This window comes from Limulus polyphemus, unplaced genomic scaffold, assembly GCF_000517525.1.
Source record: "Limulus polyphemus unplaced genomic scaffold, Limulus_polyphemus-2.1.2 Scaffold520, whole genome shotgun sequence".
In the NCBI taxonomy this organism is placed as follows: domain Eukaryota; kingdom Metazoa; phylum Arthropoda; class Merostomata; order Xiphosura; family Limulidae; genus Limulus; species Limulus polyphemus.
This window is the reverse complement of record NW_013666130.1, coordinates 402,111-420,585: the sequence shown is the minus strand read 5'-3', so window position 1 is coordinate 420,585 and position 18,475 is coordinate 402,111. Positions and strand designations below refer to the sequence as shown.

The following is an 18,475-nucleotide window of genomic DNA, read 5'->3' as shown; positions in this document are numbered from 1 at the left end:
CAACTATACACCTCCTTCTTGAGGCATTCTATCTATTTCTTGGTTTTAAGTAAGCTACAAAACAAAATTCAAACAGATTACATCAAAAGGAAGGATAGCGTGAAGTTTACAAAACATATCTGAACATAGATGAAATATAATTAAATTAACTTTTGTACAGAATATATAATAATCCCCGTAGACTCCCACTGCAGCATAGGGCCCCAACAACACCTCGCCTACGGAAGATTTTGTTGTTGCAGTAATTTTTTAGCAAGTTGGTTTTTACGGGGCGGGGATGCTAGTCCCGCGCCCAACCCTCCTCCTTTCTCATCCTGGACTTGGGACCAGGCAATGGAACGAACCCGGTACTGCGCTATAGGGACACTTTGTACATAATGAAAAGAAAAAATATTTAGAGAAACGAGAAAATATACTTGAAAAAGATAAAAACGCAGCCACAAAACAAATATCCAACACTGGGGCATAAATCATAGGAAGCGGACTTGGTTTTTGAGGTACCGATGGAAGGAAGAACCAAATTGCGTTGTGGTTACACCGTCTATCAAGTTTAACCTAAATTTCACCAGCTTCGCATGCTTAGACAAAAAGGAAAAAAAATCAGATGTGGGTGTTATAGTACATAATGTCTCACATCTTTACCACCTTTTGCTGTGAGAAGGTGATTGCTCGCGAAAAAAAAATACAAAAAATACAAAGTGAGGTAATAATTTGAACACTATACATCAACGGCGGAGACTGTCCTCGAAGTTAGCATTCTTTCTTTTTACTTCTATTTAAATGCTCACCTCTTATCTCTTGTTCTTCTTTAAGTTTTTATAAATTTCCTCTTGGTCTTCTTTTACTTTTCTCTCTTTTTCTTTTTGACATTATTTTAGTTTCTTTCTGTCTCTTTTTTTTGTTCTTCTTCTTTCCACCATTTTATCATCTCCAACAAAATTTAATCTTGCTTCGTGTTCTTGTTATCATCTTGAGAAATTTTTTTCAAAATTATGTTTTATTTGCACCAAAATAAACCCACTTCTAACATAAGTGTTGTTACATCTTCCTTTCATTGAGCAGGCTCTTTTGGATTATTTGATTACAATAATGCCCAGTCCTGTCCGCAAAATGATAACAAATTAATTTATTTCTTCAGTAGCATTCAGGCTACGTTCACGGGTAGCTATAACCAAACAACTTCACAAATGAACTTTTTAACAGAAACTCTGAAATTGCTGTATACCTAACTTACATATAATTTCCCTTGCAAGTTGTATAATTTCCACGCTAAGTAACCTGCAATCGATAATAATCATAATGACTGACTAACTTACTAGAATACTCACAGATATACTAACTCACACTGTTTACTGAACTGAACCATTTAATAATTCACCCAGTCTGATATACGTATTGTATTCGTATTCCTATGTACCACACAGAGGCCTTAAACTTCATGAAAGTTCTAGATATTGCGTCATTTTGACGTACTAACAATCTCACTCTTCACACAAACATCTAAATTAAAGTAGAAATATAGTATATTCCATGTATATCCGACGGTGGGATATTCGTAAGTCTCCAGATTTACAACGCTAAAATCAGGTGTTCGATTCCCCTCGGTAAACACAACAGATAATCTGATGTAGCTTTGCTATAAGAAACACACACACACACACACACACATATATATATATAATTTTATGGAAAAAAACTACAGCCACAAAAAAACATCCAATACCTAGGCATAAATCAACGGATGGATCATTATGTAATGTGCCCTGGTTTTTTGAGGTACTGGTGGAAGTAAGACCTCAACTGCGTTATGGTACACTGTCTTTCCAGTTTAACCTCAATGTCACAGTCTTCACATGCTTAGAAAGAAACAAAAGAGCAGATGTGGGTGTTCTAAACCACAAAGTCCCACATATTTACCACCTTTCGCTGTCTGCAGCCAGATGTGGGTGGGTGCTCTAGCTCACAAGGTCCCACATATTAACCACCTTTCGCTGTCAGCAGCCAGATGTGGGTGGGTGCTCTAGCTCACAAGGTCCCACATTTTTACCATCTTTCGCTGTCTGCAGCCAGATGTGGGTGGGTGCTCTAGCTCACAAGGTCCCACATTTTTACCATCTTCCGCTGTCTGCAGCCAGATCTGAGAGGGTGATTACTTACAAAAAATAAATAAATAAAATAAAAACAATAATGAAAATACAAAACATCAATGGGGGAGACATCAAAACTGTCCTTAAAGTTAGAATTCCAGCCCCGAATATGATGCTTGGATATAAATACCAACATGTTAAGGTATTACTATACTAAACCCGACCTTTTACTATTAGTATAGCTTCCATGAAGGATGGGATATTTGGGTATTTGCTTTGTGTCTGCGTTTTTAATTTTCCAAGTACATTTCTCAGTTTATTTTTTACTTTTCTGCAAAGTTAAACTTAATTACATACATATATATTTGCGTGCGTGTTTTTTGTATATGCGCACATCGTTCTTATAATACTAAAGCTCTTCCTTACACATTAAGAGTAAATTACACGAAAGACGACTAAATAAAGGGTTAAAAAGTAATAGAAAGATGCAACGGTTCAGCTTTATCAGAACGTTGCAGATGTTTCGATTATTACTTTAGCCTGATTCATATGATGTAGTTTTTACTTTAAAACCACGATGGAAATTTTCATGTTTCGTTTAAAGTTTTATTTCCATTGCACCTGCCTATTACTGCTTCTAATGTTTCAGAATGTCTTTAACCATCATCCAAATACATGAACATAATGAATCGTAAATCAATGACGAGCTTGTCCATCTCGTCGCTTTGTAAACAGATGATCACAACAGTTTAAACTGTTCTGTTCATATACACAAACGGGGTGAAAGTATTCATAAACAGCACAATCCCGTTTATTATCATCTGAATAGAGATTTTGTAATTCAGTGTTCACTAAGGCGTTAATCTTAAATATATTCTTGATAACAACTAACACTCGGCCTAGTGGATACAGAAGTTAACGGCTTATTAGCATTAATTAAAATTAAGCCAATCAGTATTCGAGTGAGCATGTCTTTTAACAAATGATGATAATAGAATCAATGGGGACGTTTTCATTAACTAAACGACCAGATAACCCCATCATCTAGCTCTATGCGCCATCTAGAGTGTAACGCTTATGCCCCAAACTCAGAGTAATATCAGTCGTCTATAGGTACTTCTAAAATCTATGTTCAATCTATGTGTTAAAGTTACGAGATTTTGGAAACTGAATTTAATGCTTTAAGATAGAAGGACTTATCAAGAAAAGAGGTCTATGGCGCCTTTTTTGAGAAATATAATGTGTTTCCATGGCATTTAAAATTAATAAAATTCAATTCTATCTTAAGAATATTGAAATAACCAACTTGCTAGAAAATCGGAAGTTTTATTTATCCTTTTCGACAAGTACAGTGAGCGATCCATCGTTCGAGACCTGTGAGAAATCTAATCCGCATAGCGTTAGGTTCTTGTCTAGAACATACTCATATTTTCTAAGCATTGCTGTCTGTACAGAAAAATATTTTGTTGTATGAGTAATTTTCCAGTGTTTTACAATCGCAATAACTCAATCCCATTTATCTGAGGTAAACCTGCACCCAAGTGGCACAGCGGTACGTCTGACGACTTATAACGCTAAAATCCAGATTTCGATACCCGTAGTGAGCACAGTACAGATAGCTTATTGTGTAGCTTTGCGCTTAACTACAAACAAATTAAACACATAACTATCGAATTTCCACATGCAAATATAAATGAGATTGAAAACACAAATAATTTTATAAGTTAGCAAACCTTACACGAACGTACGAAAACTGCAGCAAAATTTTGTGATTTCATCGAATCTCTGCCTTTATACTTACTAAGTCAGTGTAAACTCAAAAGGGTTATAGAAACATAGTTAAACGACTACTTTTTATACCAGTCTTGATATTTATAATTGTGTTTTGTATATAATATTGCAAGTATTGACTGTGGAATAAATAACTTCCCAGAAAAACAAAACCAAAACCCAAATAGTCGACTTTACGCTATTCGTTTGTGTTACTTTATTATGGTTACTTTAGGCACATATTAATAACCACTGGAATATTGGCTGTCTTCTACAAGTTCTCCTTTCCATCTTCTAGAAAACTGTGTGATTTTTCTTTCTTTAAATTAAGGTATATTGAGTATATTTTTTATATTCCCTCCCCAGCAAAACTATTATTTTGCTATACAAAATTGAATAGTTAAAAATCAGTTTTATAGGGGCTTACAACTTTTATACTTAGTGTGATAACTTGGACTTATATTTATTAACTTAAAACCGATAGGGCTCCTTTAAGTTACTTTTATTTAAATTACGCGCAATGATTCACTCGTAAATAAACTACGGCTCAAATACCGAGATTTAGCAGTCAACATTCGTTATCTTGGATAAGGGTGGTTATCTGGAAAATTTGCAAGTTCTATCAGTCTCTTACACTCTCTATCATTAGTGGAGTCTGCTTCAAGTCTCTGCTTAAATTTGTGAATTAATGATGAAAATTTCCTCTTATTATTGGTATCATGAATATCATAATGCAATAAAATAGCGTAGTAGAGTGATGTAAAGTTACACTCCACAGTAGCCTGGTCAACATACAAGGCTGATAGATTTCCTTGTGCATCAATGTAAAACAGCTACATAGATTGAACGAAGTATTTTATTTATGCACCCCACTGAACTGAGCTTTACACACACACACTCTTACAAACATACACACTAATGAACTGAATACTATACACATACACACACAATTTGCTTATCCAATCACTTTGCTGTTGGCCTTTCCCGTGTCCCGTGATTAGAATCTCCGACCCTCTTGTTCCAATTCAGTTGAATTGTGATGATTTTTGAAATGGAAGTGGTGTGTAAAAGTGACTATTTCTGAGTCGATTACGTTACAAAAATTTTCGATGCGAAAATCTTCCTATTTCGAGAGTATAAGAGCATGCTAGCGCAATATTTTACATTTTGAAGAAATGTATTGGTAAAGCAAGAAACGGTTCAGATTCAGGTTATGAATGTGTTAAAATTTAACTTATTTCTCCATTTGAAAAAATTATATTTGGGCAAGCAACTCAAAATAGGTAATTTATACAAATATTTTAGAGTAAACACAACAAAGATATTATTATTATATCCATCTGGACTGGTTCAACTGACAACAACTAAATACTTTCCCATTCTGAGCATGGGATCAGACTGTCTTTCTTTTATTCTCTTTCTAAGCGAGACTCGACGACAATACTAGTCGAAAGCTATATTTCCTTACATGATTCGAATTAATAAAGCTTCTTTTGAAAAGGGTGGTTTGTAAAAAATATGACTGCCCATCTTTATGTAAACTGCAACATTTCAAATTGAACCAATTTTTTGTTTTAATATGTTCTGGCCTTAATTATTAAGTTTGAACTATAAGATTCAGGCTTATGAAATATATTTTATATAATATGTACATAAAAGTGTAATATAAAAGTGAGCATACTCATATGTATATATATAATGACACTATATCTTCTCATGCATAAACATTCATATTTTTAATGTAAGCTAAATACTTAATAGGAAATGAATACACTGATTTAAACAATATTATCACGAAGTGTACGAACAAAGCCAAGTAGTAATATAAGGTATTACTCTTCGAAAATAGTTTCATCCTATAATACACAGTGAAAATAAATGTCACAAGTGCCTTTTCAAAGTTTGAAGATTGATAACGTATTTTAAGTGCCATGCCGGATCTATGATTTAAAGATTCAATATAAATATCGTGTATTGACTGGAATATTTACAGCCTGTAGCATGTTTAAGTTGGTCACGTGAATTCCAGAGTTGAAAGTTAAAACGCTTTCGAATTTGATTAAGAAGAAAATTAAGAACGTGTAAAATAAAACATTTTGTGTTCACTGATGTTATACTTTATACTATTGAAAGATCATCATCTGGTTGTAGTATAGAAGATATAATGTTGTGAAACCGGCCTTCCAACAAGTGTTCGAACGTGGAAGTTAAAACACAACAACAACAACCAGTGATCGAATTGGAGAAAGCTGTGCGCGGAGCTGGAGAAAAGCACAGCTATTAAGATGAGTCAATACAAAGACTGAGTTTACAGAAAACAAACAAAAAACATAAGCGAAAAAAGCAGTAAATTGATTATTTTTGGGGCCTTTTTGAAAACAAAAAACACGCGGAGCTTTCAAAAAAAGAGGCGGGACAATAAATCATAAGGATTAAATGAAATCGAGTTCATGTCACCTGTATTAAATTGATAGTCATTACTAAATAAACGTTGTAATGTGCAGTTAATTATAAAACACAATATCTTAGAACCAGGAGTATGACTTCAGTTATGTTATATTTTATACTAACAATAAGACCAAAAGTACAGTCTATGGTGTTGGATATTCTACTCTAATAATAAGAACAGAAATGCATCTTCAGTTACCTTATATTTAATACTAACAATAAAACAAAACATACAGTCTAAGGTGTTGAGTATTCTGCTCTAGCAATGAGAATAAAAGTAAAACCTCGGTTGTTTGGTGTTCTACTCTAACATTAAGACCAGAAGTACATCATGAGCTATTAAGTATTTTACACCAAGAATACAACCTTAGTTGTTCGATAATCTGCAATAATAGTAAGACCAAAAGTACATTCTGTGTTATTCGGTATTCTATTCTAACAGTAACACTAGGAGTACAACCTCAGGTGTTTGGTATTCTACTTTAACAATAAGAACAAAAGACCTAGTTTTCTATTTAAGTTAATGCGAGAAATATGTAAAAAAGAGGGTTATTTTAGCTGATTTGCATGCAAAACGATTTCCCAAAGTAGATTTTGTGGATTTCGGATATGTCATAGAGCAAAATTTACTGTTCTAACGATACCAAATACAGATTGGTGCCAGCATTTTTTCTGGATAATCCATATATTTATTTATGGTTCAACAACCAGAAGTACAACCTCAGTTGTTCGATATCCTACTCTAACAATAAGGCCAGAAGTACAACCTCAGTTGTTCGATATCCTACTCTAACAATAAGGCCAGAAGTACAACCTCAGTTGTTGGATATCCTACTCTAATAATAAGGCCAGAAGTACAACCTAAGTTGTTCGATATCCTACTCTAACAATAAGGCCAGAAGTACAACCTCAGTTGTTGGATATCCTACTCTAACAATAAGGCCAGAAGTACAACCTCAGTTGTTGGATATCCTACTCTAATAATAAGGCCAAAAGTACAACCTAAGTTGTTCGATATCCTACTCTAACAATAAGGCTAGAAGTACAACCTAAAATGTTCGATATCCTACTCTAACAATAAGGCCAGAAATACAACCGAAGTTGTTCGATATCCTACTCTAACAATAAGGCCAGAAGTACAACTTAAGTTGTTCGATATCCTACTCTAACAATAAGGCCAGAAGTACAACCTAAGTTGTTCGATATCCTACTCTAACAATAAGGCCAGAAGTACAACCTAAGTTGTTCGGTATTCTGCTCTAAGAGTAAGAATAAAAAGTATAATTTAAGTTATTTGTTATTCTTCTCTAATTATAACCTCAGAGTACAATCTTAATGGATTAGTGTCCCATTTTAAAACTAATTTAATCAGCTGTTTGACGATCACCTTCAAATCTTATTTAGCTGTTACATTTTAACCAAAACTTTGCATGTTACTACGACAAACTTCATGTTCAGCAGAAGCTTCGTAGAAACAGAAGGATTAATGTAACTTATGGAGGCTATCTTCTTTGATAATAAATAATATTACTAGTGTGACAAGGCCATTTTACTGTTATTTTACATAATATCATATACGTATCTTTCTACGTGTATAAATGACTGTGCTAATTAGCTGTTTTATTTAAGTGTGTAAAAAGCCACATTGATGATATTTTGTGGCAATTGTAATTCTAGAAAAGCTGTAACTAAGTAATCTTAGAAAGCAGAAGTTCATGACTGATCTGGCTTGTTAGTGATATATGCCATAATTGTCATGTAATTATTTATTCTGCCTATATTCGTATTCATAGTGAAGTACCAAAATAACAACATATTGAGTGATTGAGAAATCCATTGACAGACAAGTGGTTTAAAAATCGAGAGGTTTAGGAAAATAATTTATTGAAGTGGAAGGAAGTATTGTGGGCTTACCCTGTGACGATATTATTGTGGCAATTCAAAGTCAACTTCAAGTCACATACTTTAAAACTTCCATTAATATGCATCTTTTACAGAAATTTTAATTCCAAGCGTGTAAATGGAAATATTTGAAACCAGAATCGCTTCAAAGTCACAACGGTATAAATGTAGATGAAGTGAACATCCTAATGGTAATACAAAAATGCTGGTAAACGATCAACAGCCGTGTTTAAAGTACTCTTCAAGTGTCAGATGCTAATATGGCGGCTTCATTGTCAATACTGGTTGCTGTTCTTGGTCTACCAGCACGGCGTCTATGCGCGAATGATCCTGTAGTACACAGCCGCTGACATATATTCATATCATCTGATGAAGGATGGCATTCATCTTACAAGAGACTGAAATTCGACCATAGCAAAGGTTGTTACACAAAGTTTTTCAAAATAAAAACTCCCTGATTAAAGTAACACACAAATATGATGCCGCACTCGCATATTATTAAGTTGAAGAATAACTTAACATGGTCCTAATGTATGAAAGGTGTCACCAGATTGTCTAGACGAAACGGTTCCCGATAACTCCATATACATGAAAATGATTCATTTATGCCTATATCTATTGTTCTTGAGAAATGAGTTTATTACTCTTGTGGCTGAAAGTGTTCCAGTTGTATATATAAAGTTTATATATTTACCATTGACATTTGGGATTTACCGTCATATTAATAAAATTTCCGAAGGACATGACCTTAATAACATTGTTGCAAAGTAAGCTCAGAACACTTCATTTTACATCACCAATAATTTTCTTCCTATGCCTCTCGATTTCTGAATTATTCTTTTCTATGTTGACATTTTTATTTGAATTACTCTGCATAACAGTTTAATCACTATAGTAACACAATTAGTTCCTTTTTTTATCCCTATCAGACGGAGTTATCCCAGTCTCTTCAAGCACTGTCCGAGAGAGCCAAAGGAGCGACTGAGTTTATTCAGAAATTGAAAGTGATGGTAGATAAAGTACCTGTAAGTAAAGTTTATAACAGTTACATTATTACTATTATTTGAATAAAGTGGATCTTCCAGCCTTTCTGTAACAAATGTTATCATTTTCCATCTCTGAACGCATAAATGACACCGAAGCAGTGAAAAATAAGTAGCGCGTTTTTCCGTGTATAAGAAGGTTACTTGTAGGATCCACTAACAACAATGATTGAAAAATATTCAACCTTTCTGCTTTGATAAAAAGCCCTTTTGTTTTTAAAAATCTATATTTGTTTATTTGAACATAAAGCCACGTTGAAAACCGAACACGCCGAATTTGGCGTTGTAAGTACGTAAACTTACAGCTATCCCGCTTTTGTAATTCCTATTCTACGACATGTTTATTGGACACATTATTAACACAATGTTTTAAAGGCGGACAATAATATACTTCATAATATCCAAGTATTTATTATATGATTAAAATTACTCAGCTTGTACATTTTTACAGTACGAATGGTAATTCCTGTTCTATTAATTTTATTTTAATTTTACGATAGGGAGTAATTATCAACAATTTACTCAGCATTGATTTCTGCCTATTTTCTAATATAATTTTAAACAACTAAAGGCGAGAATTAACAGCTGTAATATTAGCCAATGAGTAATTCCTTGTAAAAATATGAAACAAAATAATTATAGGCCCAGCTTGAAGTTACTATCAACAAGGCCTTCTGGACAATATGTTAGTATTACGAAAAACTGTAATTCTCTTAACCCTAAAATCAGTTTCTCTCTCTTTTCTTTTTTACTAAAATTCCATATAACTCTTCCAAATAAATTAAAGGAGGGTCTGGAAAATTTAGCTTTAACATTAAAATAGGCGTGGCAATTTATAGGTTTATAAAATCTGCCAATTTGTCTTTATTAACTTGCTCTGATTATTATTATGACGCAATAATATTTTAACACCTAAAAATGGAAGTTGTCTTTTTTTAAAACTTTCAATATCTTTCTAAATATCCCAAGATATGTAGACTAATGTATTTTATATCTATCATTTTATTCACCTATAATTAAGTCCATTCTATTTCTTTGTGTGCATTTTTAGTTCTAGAAGTTATATAGTTGCTAAGTAGAGAGTTTACTAGCTGCCTTCCCTCTATAGTATATTACTGCTAAATTAGTGACGACTAGCGTAGATAACCCTCGAGTTGCTTTGCGCAAAAGTGAAAACAAACAAACCAAACTTCTAAGAATCAAGACACACGGTATTGTGTCGTGCGGCCAAAATAACCTGCTGCATGACACAGTGTGTGTTATTAAAAGGAATGATCGTTTAATGATTTTCCACTTTCTGTATCTCGGACTGTGGTAATCCAAAAAATAACATATTTTCGGTGGATGCGCTCTACTGGACTCTTAATTCACATACCAAATTTCAAGGTAATCCATTAAGAAATACCTGAGGTATATCATCTTCAATTTTGATGGAGTTTCTTTCTTTCCTTTTTTTCCTTCTCACCCAATGTACGGAAATGTTATTTGATAGAAAAACATTTTCAAGCTTTATGGATTTTTTTTCAAATTTAGTACACTGATAGATCCTTTCAATCTACAAATAGGAGTCTCATTTGGTGTAAGTATAAGCCACATGTGCAAAGTTATTCAACAAAAGCCGCTCAAATTTGACGAAAATGTTTTACTCGGATAACCTTACAAAGTTTTGAAATCTATTTATCTACAAAGCACCAATAACCTAAATGGCACAGAACTAGTATCAGAGCTTGCAAAAAGTAAGTAAAATATCGTGTAAAGGGTTAAGAATTTCATTGTATTTGCATGTGACTCAAAATTTCAATATTTGTTTATAACACAACAGCGGTGTATGACTATTATCAGCTCTAAATATGGTTGTTACAACAAGCTCTTTTATCTGATATTACTTCGGTAAAATATTCTGTTTACTCTTCTTTCTACCACCTTAGTTGTGTTCCATTTTGGATCTAACTTCTTGACACAGTCTGTTTGTTTGTTTAGTTAAGCACAAAACTACACAATGGGCTATCTATGCTGTGCCCACCACAAGTATCGAAACCAGTTTTAAGCTTTTGGACTCACCACTGAGTCACTGGGTTGTTAACACATTCTGATCTGTTGTTTTGCGCCTTACTTCTAGGACAACTGTGTTGAGTTTGAAAACAGGATCTCTGCTGATTGTGACCTTCTGATTGAAGCCATCCACAGAAGAAGACTCCAGTTATTTGAGTTTGTCCATCAGGAACGAGATTCAAAAATAAAAATTATCCGGGAACAAATCGCTACTTGTGCATCCAAGCTTCAACAAACGACAGGACTGCTGCAGTTCTGCATCGAGGCGCTGAAGGAGACGGACGCGGCAGCTTTTCTTCAGGTAGGAACTGCTGTAACTCTAAATGGAACAAACAAAAAGAAGCTGTGCCCGACAAGACAACTTTGAGTGATGTGAGCTAATATCAAAGTCATACATTTTGACTTTATAACTATATTTACAAAACAAACTAAAACAAGCAGTACCCGATTCATGACAAGACAACTTTCAGTGATGTGAGCTAATATCAAAGTCAAACATTTTGACTTTATAACTATATTTACAAAACAAACTAAAACAAACAGTACCCGATTCATGACAAGACAACTTTCAGTGATGTGATCTAATATCAAAGTCAAACATTTTGACTTTATAACTATATTTACAAAACAAACTCTACCCGATTCATCACAAGACAACTTTCAGTGATGTGAGCTAATATCAAAGTCAAACATTATGACTTTATAACTATGTTTACAAAACAAACTCAAACAAGCTGTGCCCGATTTACGACAAGACAACTTTCAGTGATGTGAGCTAATATCAAAGTCAAACATTATGGCTTTATAACTATATTTACAAAACAAACTCAAACAAGCTGTGCCCGATTCATGACAAGACAACTTTCAGGGATGTGAGATAATATCAAAGTCAAACATTATGGCTTTATAACTATATTTACCAGTGACGGATCCAGATCTGATCGAAAGGGGAGGGGGCAACAACAGGGCGCGAAGGGATCCGAGAGCGAAATCTTATGAGGGGTCCGGGGGTTATATTGGCTTCACTAGCCTTCCCTCCTCTCTGTTCACCATACGTTTGCATACGGCTGAAGGAATTAATTACCAAATAAATGCAAACCAAAGATGAGCATGATGAGTCTGCAAATACATAAAATGAATATTTGCACATAAAATTATTTTATTGTCGCCAAAAAGGGGAGGGACAGGCCCCTTAGGCTTCCCTCTGGATCACAAACAAGCTGTGCCGATTCTTGATCTGAGCTAATATTTGAGTCGAGCATTATGGTTTTAAAACTATATCTATAATTTGCTCAATATAGGTATGTATTCATATACCTTACTACTTTGATTAGCATAACGAAAGGAACAGCTCAAACAATTATTTTAATATGTATATAAAACTAATTTGCTTTGATTAAAGTAACATTTTCCATCAATATATATACACTGACGACATCAAGATTATTTAAAAGCGGATTAATTTCAAATAATAATGCCTGGTATGCAGTTTCATTTACGTTCATTGTTTCATGATACACAGTTACGTAAGTATATGATTTCATGGTTGGTATGAACCATGTTTTCTCCAATATGAGAAAAGAAACGTTAGTAATATTCCACACCTATAAGCCGTTATGACGACCATCTTTAGCCCTTGGTTTCACTCAGAATCCACACTACAAAAATTATTTTACAGACAGTACCTTCTTCGATTAACACTGAGAGTAACATTTTATTACATAATCTGCATCAAATTTGTCTAATTAAAACACAATTAAATCCGTTAACCTTTTCTTAAAACTTTTGTTAAGTAATTAGTATGTAATTTTCTACTGGTATAATCTAAAATTTTCATGGTTATAATTAATTTTCTTCATATTTAAACTACCATTTGAATGTATCAAAAATACGTGAATATTTAGTGATCACAACAACTTTAAAAGTCTCATGGTTATTTTGATTTAACTTTCTAGAACATTTTTCCCAAAAAATTACTAGCCTTTCTAATCTAATAGTTTGATACGTTTTCTTACTTTTAAGTTGAATTCCAAATTATATTTTTTCTGTGTGAAACTGGGAGTTTTCACTAGAGGGAAAGCAGCTAGTCACTACCACCCACCGCCAACTCTTGGGCTACTCTTTTACCAACGGATAGTGGGATTGACCGTCACATTATAACGCTCCCACGGCTGAAAGGGCAAACATGTTTGGTGTGAGGGGGATTCGAACCTGGCCATAATTGATAGGAATCTTCCGTGGATATAATTTTAAATATTTAACGAACATTAATCTATTTTGTAATAAGCAGCTGATAATTTATACTGAAACTGAAATACAACACTTTAACAAAAGTCAAATCCATTATCAGAGAAGTGATTAGTTTTTGGAGGGTCAAGATCACAGCAAGGTCACGAAAATCCAAAACATCCCTGTCTGTTAACATGAGAACCGATTTTTCACACTATTTTTGCTCTATAACTCAGTCAAAAATCATCGGAACTTGGTGGGCGTATGTAGAATATTATTCCTCATTGTTCTGCTAAAAATGGTCCGTTAATGACGACAGACATATGGAGACATTTTCGTATTTTTTGAGGGCCTAATATGATCAACGCTGCGGGTCTGAGGTATGCACTCTACTGAGTATCCCTCTAGTATTCATCTGTAATACCACACTGTAGCTAGATATTTGCTACCTCATCCAACTTAAGACATTTGCTGATATCTCATTATTTTAACCTATTTTATGATTTCAAAATGAATTTTGAACTTTGTGTTTAATTTCATGTCTTTTTGTTTAGATTTCATTATTTGATTTCTTAATGCTTTTAATACAGGAAGACATTGTAGAATCTTTCTCTGTTCTCATTTATGATAGGTTGGAACATCTTTAGTAGACAGGGTTTCGCACGTGGACATGGCGTGGCATAAGGAAATGACCTTCACACCAAGAGCTTCAGACGAAATTGACCTTAACCTTGACCATCTCTCCGTCTTACACAGTATTGAACACATGACCTTTGCCCAACTGAAAGGTAACGTTTTTTAGATCTATAAGGATATTTTTTGTTAAATGTTAACGACTAAATGATGCGTGAGGAAAGTAAATAACGGTGTAAGCTACTTAGATCTATCTTGTAAATAACGGTGTAAGCTACTTAGATCTATCTTGTAAATAACGGTGTGAGCTACTTAGATCTATCTTGTAAATAACGGTGTGAGCTACTTAGATCTATCTAGTAAATAACGGTGTGAGCTACTTAGATCTATCTAGTAAATAACGGTGTAAGCTACTTAGATCTATCTAGTAAATAGCGGTGTAAGCTACTTAGATCTATCTTGTAAATAACGGTGTAAGCTACTTAGATCTATTTAGTAAATAACGGTGTAAGCTACTTAGATCTATCTAGTAAATAACGGTGTAAGCTACTTAGATCTATCTAGTAAATAACGATGTAAGCTACTTAGATCAATCTAGTAAATAACGGTGTAAGCTACTTAGATCTATCTAGTAAATAACGGTGTAAGCTACTTAGATCTATCTAGTAAATAACGATGTAAGCTACTTAGATCTATCTTACATTCGTCACTTCATTAATGTTTTAAAGGCTGAAATTGGCAAAAACAAAAATCTCTAAAATGAAGAAACATGTTGCATGATAGATTGGGTATACTCTCATAACATTGTACTTATAAGAAAAAACGTAAACTTAAGTTATAAAATAATATATCGGAATAGTTAACACACCTACTAAATACAGGATTAGTTTGTACTTCATAAGTTTTGCGTGTGTAGCAACACTTTCGTATGAGAGTGAACTGCTCGAAACTTGGGAGATTCAGTAGACTGTAAATGACATGCTATATGTCTTCTATGCTGTGATGTCACGTGACGTATTATAGCGTACAACACTGTGAATTGGCTCCTGAAGACTTTCACACACTTCCCAAATAACTACACTCTCAAGCTCCTGTATAGTATATAGGTTACTTTCGAATAACCCCAGAAAAACGTCACAAGGGTTGTAATACAGTAATCCATAGACGTCAGGGAACCTGTTCGAAAGGACATTACATTCGAAGGTTTGCGAAGAAAACCCAGTATAATGTTCGCTACTGTGCTGCCACCTGCAGCTCATGAATTTCCAAAGTGTGTAGTGTAATGTTATTAAGTGTCTTGCTGTGACATACCTCACAGTTATTACAGATACAGAACATAGGATGTATACAAATAACTCTATATATTAAGAAAGTATCTGCATTGGGTTATTTATGCATCTGTATTCAGATATATATATAGAATGAGTAATTTGAACAAGTAAAGTTCAATGTTTTTGAGAATTTGTGTTCTTAAATAGTTCGTTGGAATTTATCTTCAAATAAGAACTGTTCAAACAATAATGAGTTTTATTAGACGTTTATCACTTTTAAAGTGTCATTTGAGTTAAAATATGTTTTAAATACTTAATATATCTTTCAATATCACCTTATATTTTTAGACAGAAGTAGCATTAAAGTTTTTCTGCAATGACAAATTGTAACTAGATAATTAATCGAGCTTTAAAATAACATGAAGTACATAAGTTGTGCAACAGTTTATCTGGAAACAATTCTCTGTAGTTTATGATGTGCAATACATAAACTAAGTCACATGATTAGTTCCAGCTGTGTGCTAAAGCCTGCTTATCCAAATAAAAGATTATCGTCTTCAGCTTTGCATACACGAAGTGTTAACCACCTTCTGGTGACGAAACACTGTAACGGTGTAAACCATTGCTCTGTATTTCATTACATTCAGAATGTTTATAATTATTACCATTATTGAGTCAAGCTTAAATTATATTGTAATGAAACTGAAAAGGCCCAGTAAAATGACAAATAATTAGATTATAACCTCATATAACAGTTCTATTTTCTAACGTGGTCTAGATTTCTCACGCGTGATTAGAGATCTGTTTACTCTTCAGTAGCAAGGTTTCTTTAATTTAGCAGAAAGAAACGACCAACAATTTAACATATCCCCTGCACAAGCATGGAACACCTTAAAACTTAATGTATCTATTTGTGCTGGCAGCATTGACGTCAGAAAGCCTAGATGATTCATATCAGAACAATTGCTTTTTGTAAGAATCCAATTTTTGTAAGACTTGAAGGGAACGGTTTTGTTCTGATAAGCATTGAGTATAGAGCTAATGAGACGCTTTATGTTCATTTATAGACCGAGTTAACAAATTAGTTAAGTAATTTAAACATTACACTTTAAATGTCAGTCGGCTCTTAGGGAACCGTCATGTAGTTTTCAGGATATTCAACTCACGCTTGGTATGACTTTTACATCAAGAAGAGAAATGGAAAAAAATTTCACGATAATTTTCCTTTCATTTTAGATATTTCAAGATATTGTAATTTCAGATTAACCTAATTTTCTCTTTCAAAGAGCAGTATCTTTGACTAGGTATTTAGAACATTAAAGCATCTGAGTTTTCAATATCATTGGTACTTGTGTGTTTTACGTACACTTCTAATATAAATTTGTGCTTCTTGTGCTCCAGCGCCAGGCCCTCCAAGTTTAATATCGGAAGAATGTACAACAGAGAACAACACCATTACTGTAGCATGGCAACCCCAAGCTTGTAGCTTTGTTGAATTCTATCAGTTGGAAATAGCTGAAGCAGATACAGAAGAATTCAGGGTAAGTAAATAAATTTCGACATTAATCTCTAAATAGTTTCTTAGTCGGAATTTTACTAGAGTCTGAAAAACTTAAACCCATTGATTCTTCTGCTATGATCCCACTAAATTTCCTCCAAGGCTACATCACAAAGACCATTCAACCTGCTCCATGACTCACTATTACTCACAAATGAGTAATGCGGTTTCCAAGTTTACCCCAGGAGGCAGGACGATCAACTGTGACCCCTGGGGCGAAACATTTGTTATTTATATATATCTAGCTGTCAGAGCGTTTTAACGTCACCACCATTACCTTACAACTGATCATTCAGTCATACATCCTTATTAATAGGTCTGTTTTCTTAAATTTTCTTGGTTTATTAATAACGTTTGGCTGAATGATAGTTTTTCTTATAAAATCAGTGGTATTTCTATGCACCAGGCTAATTTAGAATGTAGAATGCCTTATCTGACGGGACATGACTTTTATATCGCGCACAGACTATCATGATGATGTGATAGTTACTTTGTTGTCATATCACAAATCTACTGATATGTGTTATTATAAAACACTTATCACAATTACAGGACAAGATGTAACACCATTATTGACTTCAGGTTTTTTTTTTCAGTAAAGTAACATTAACTGGGAATACACCATTTCAGTAACGATCGAATACAAAGATACTACCTCTAATTTAATTCTATTCTTATACTTCTTCTGCTATTCTTTTAATCTGGCTCATTCATCTACCTTGAATAAGCTCCGTTTCATTGTCCCTGTTATCCTTTCGTTTGCTCCTTTACTGCGTCTCCAACTAGCTTCTCTGTTTCCATTGTCCCTGTTATCCTTTCGTTTGCTCCTTTACTGCGTCTCCAACTATCTTCTCTGTTTGCATTGTCCCTGTTATCCTTTCGTTTGCTCCTTTACTGCGTCTCCAACTAGCTTCTCTGTTTCCGTTGTCCCTGTTATCCTTTCGTTTGCTCCTTTACTGCGTCTCCAACTAGCTTCTCTGTTTCCATTGTCCCTGTTATCCTTTCGTTTGCTCCTTTACTGTGTCTCCAAGGAGTTATTTTTTTCCATTGTGTCTCTGATTCCTTAAGTTTTTCTTTTCTGTGTGTCTAATGAGCTTCTCATTTTCTAGCTTCTACACCTATTATTCTCTACTGTATCTTTAATGAGCCTTTCTTCCCTTCTATCCCTTGATTTGTTCTTTTATAATGTCTCTATTCTATTGCCATCTGTTAGTATTTTCTTCACTGTGTATTTAAAGAGCTTGACTTTTAGCTTTCATATTAAGTAATTTTAACAGTTTAGGTTAGGTTTAGCCAGTTTGTGCTAAACTGATATGAAATAAGTGGAAAGGCAACGACATTATATTAGGTCGTCAAGAAATTAATGTTGCCTTTTTTTAGATGAAAAACCTGAACAACTTATATATCAAAATAAAACATTTATTAAACGACATAGTCTCCATTCTTATTGATGATAATTTTCCACCTTACAATCAGGGTGTT

General features: G+C 33.9%; 1 protein-coding gene across 1 annotated transcript in view; it reads left to right on the top strand.

Moving 5' to 3' along the window:
- Positions 1 to 18,475, top strand: part of LOC106458824 (E3 ubiquitin-protein ligase TRIM9-like) — a 68,481-nt gene that overhangs the window by 34,639 nt on the left and 15,367 nt on the right. The window contains exons 2-5 of the mRNA XM_013918372.2: positions 9,137 to 9,232; positions 11,370 to 11,603; positions 14,163 to 14,319; positions 16,837 to 16,976. Coding sequence (XP_013773826.1) covers positions 9,137 to 9,232; positions 11,370 to 11,603; positions 14,163 to 14,319; positions 16,837 to 16,976 — 627 coding nt within the window. The remainder of the gene's footprint in view (positions 1 to 9,136; positions 9,233 to 11,369; positions 11,604 to 14,162; positions 14,320 to 16,836; positions 16,977 to 18,475) is intronic.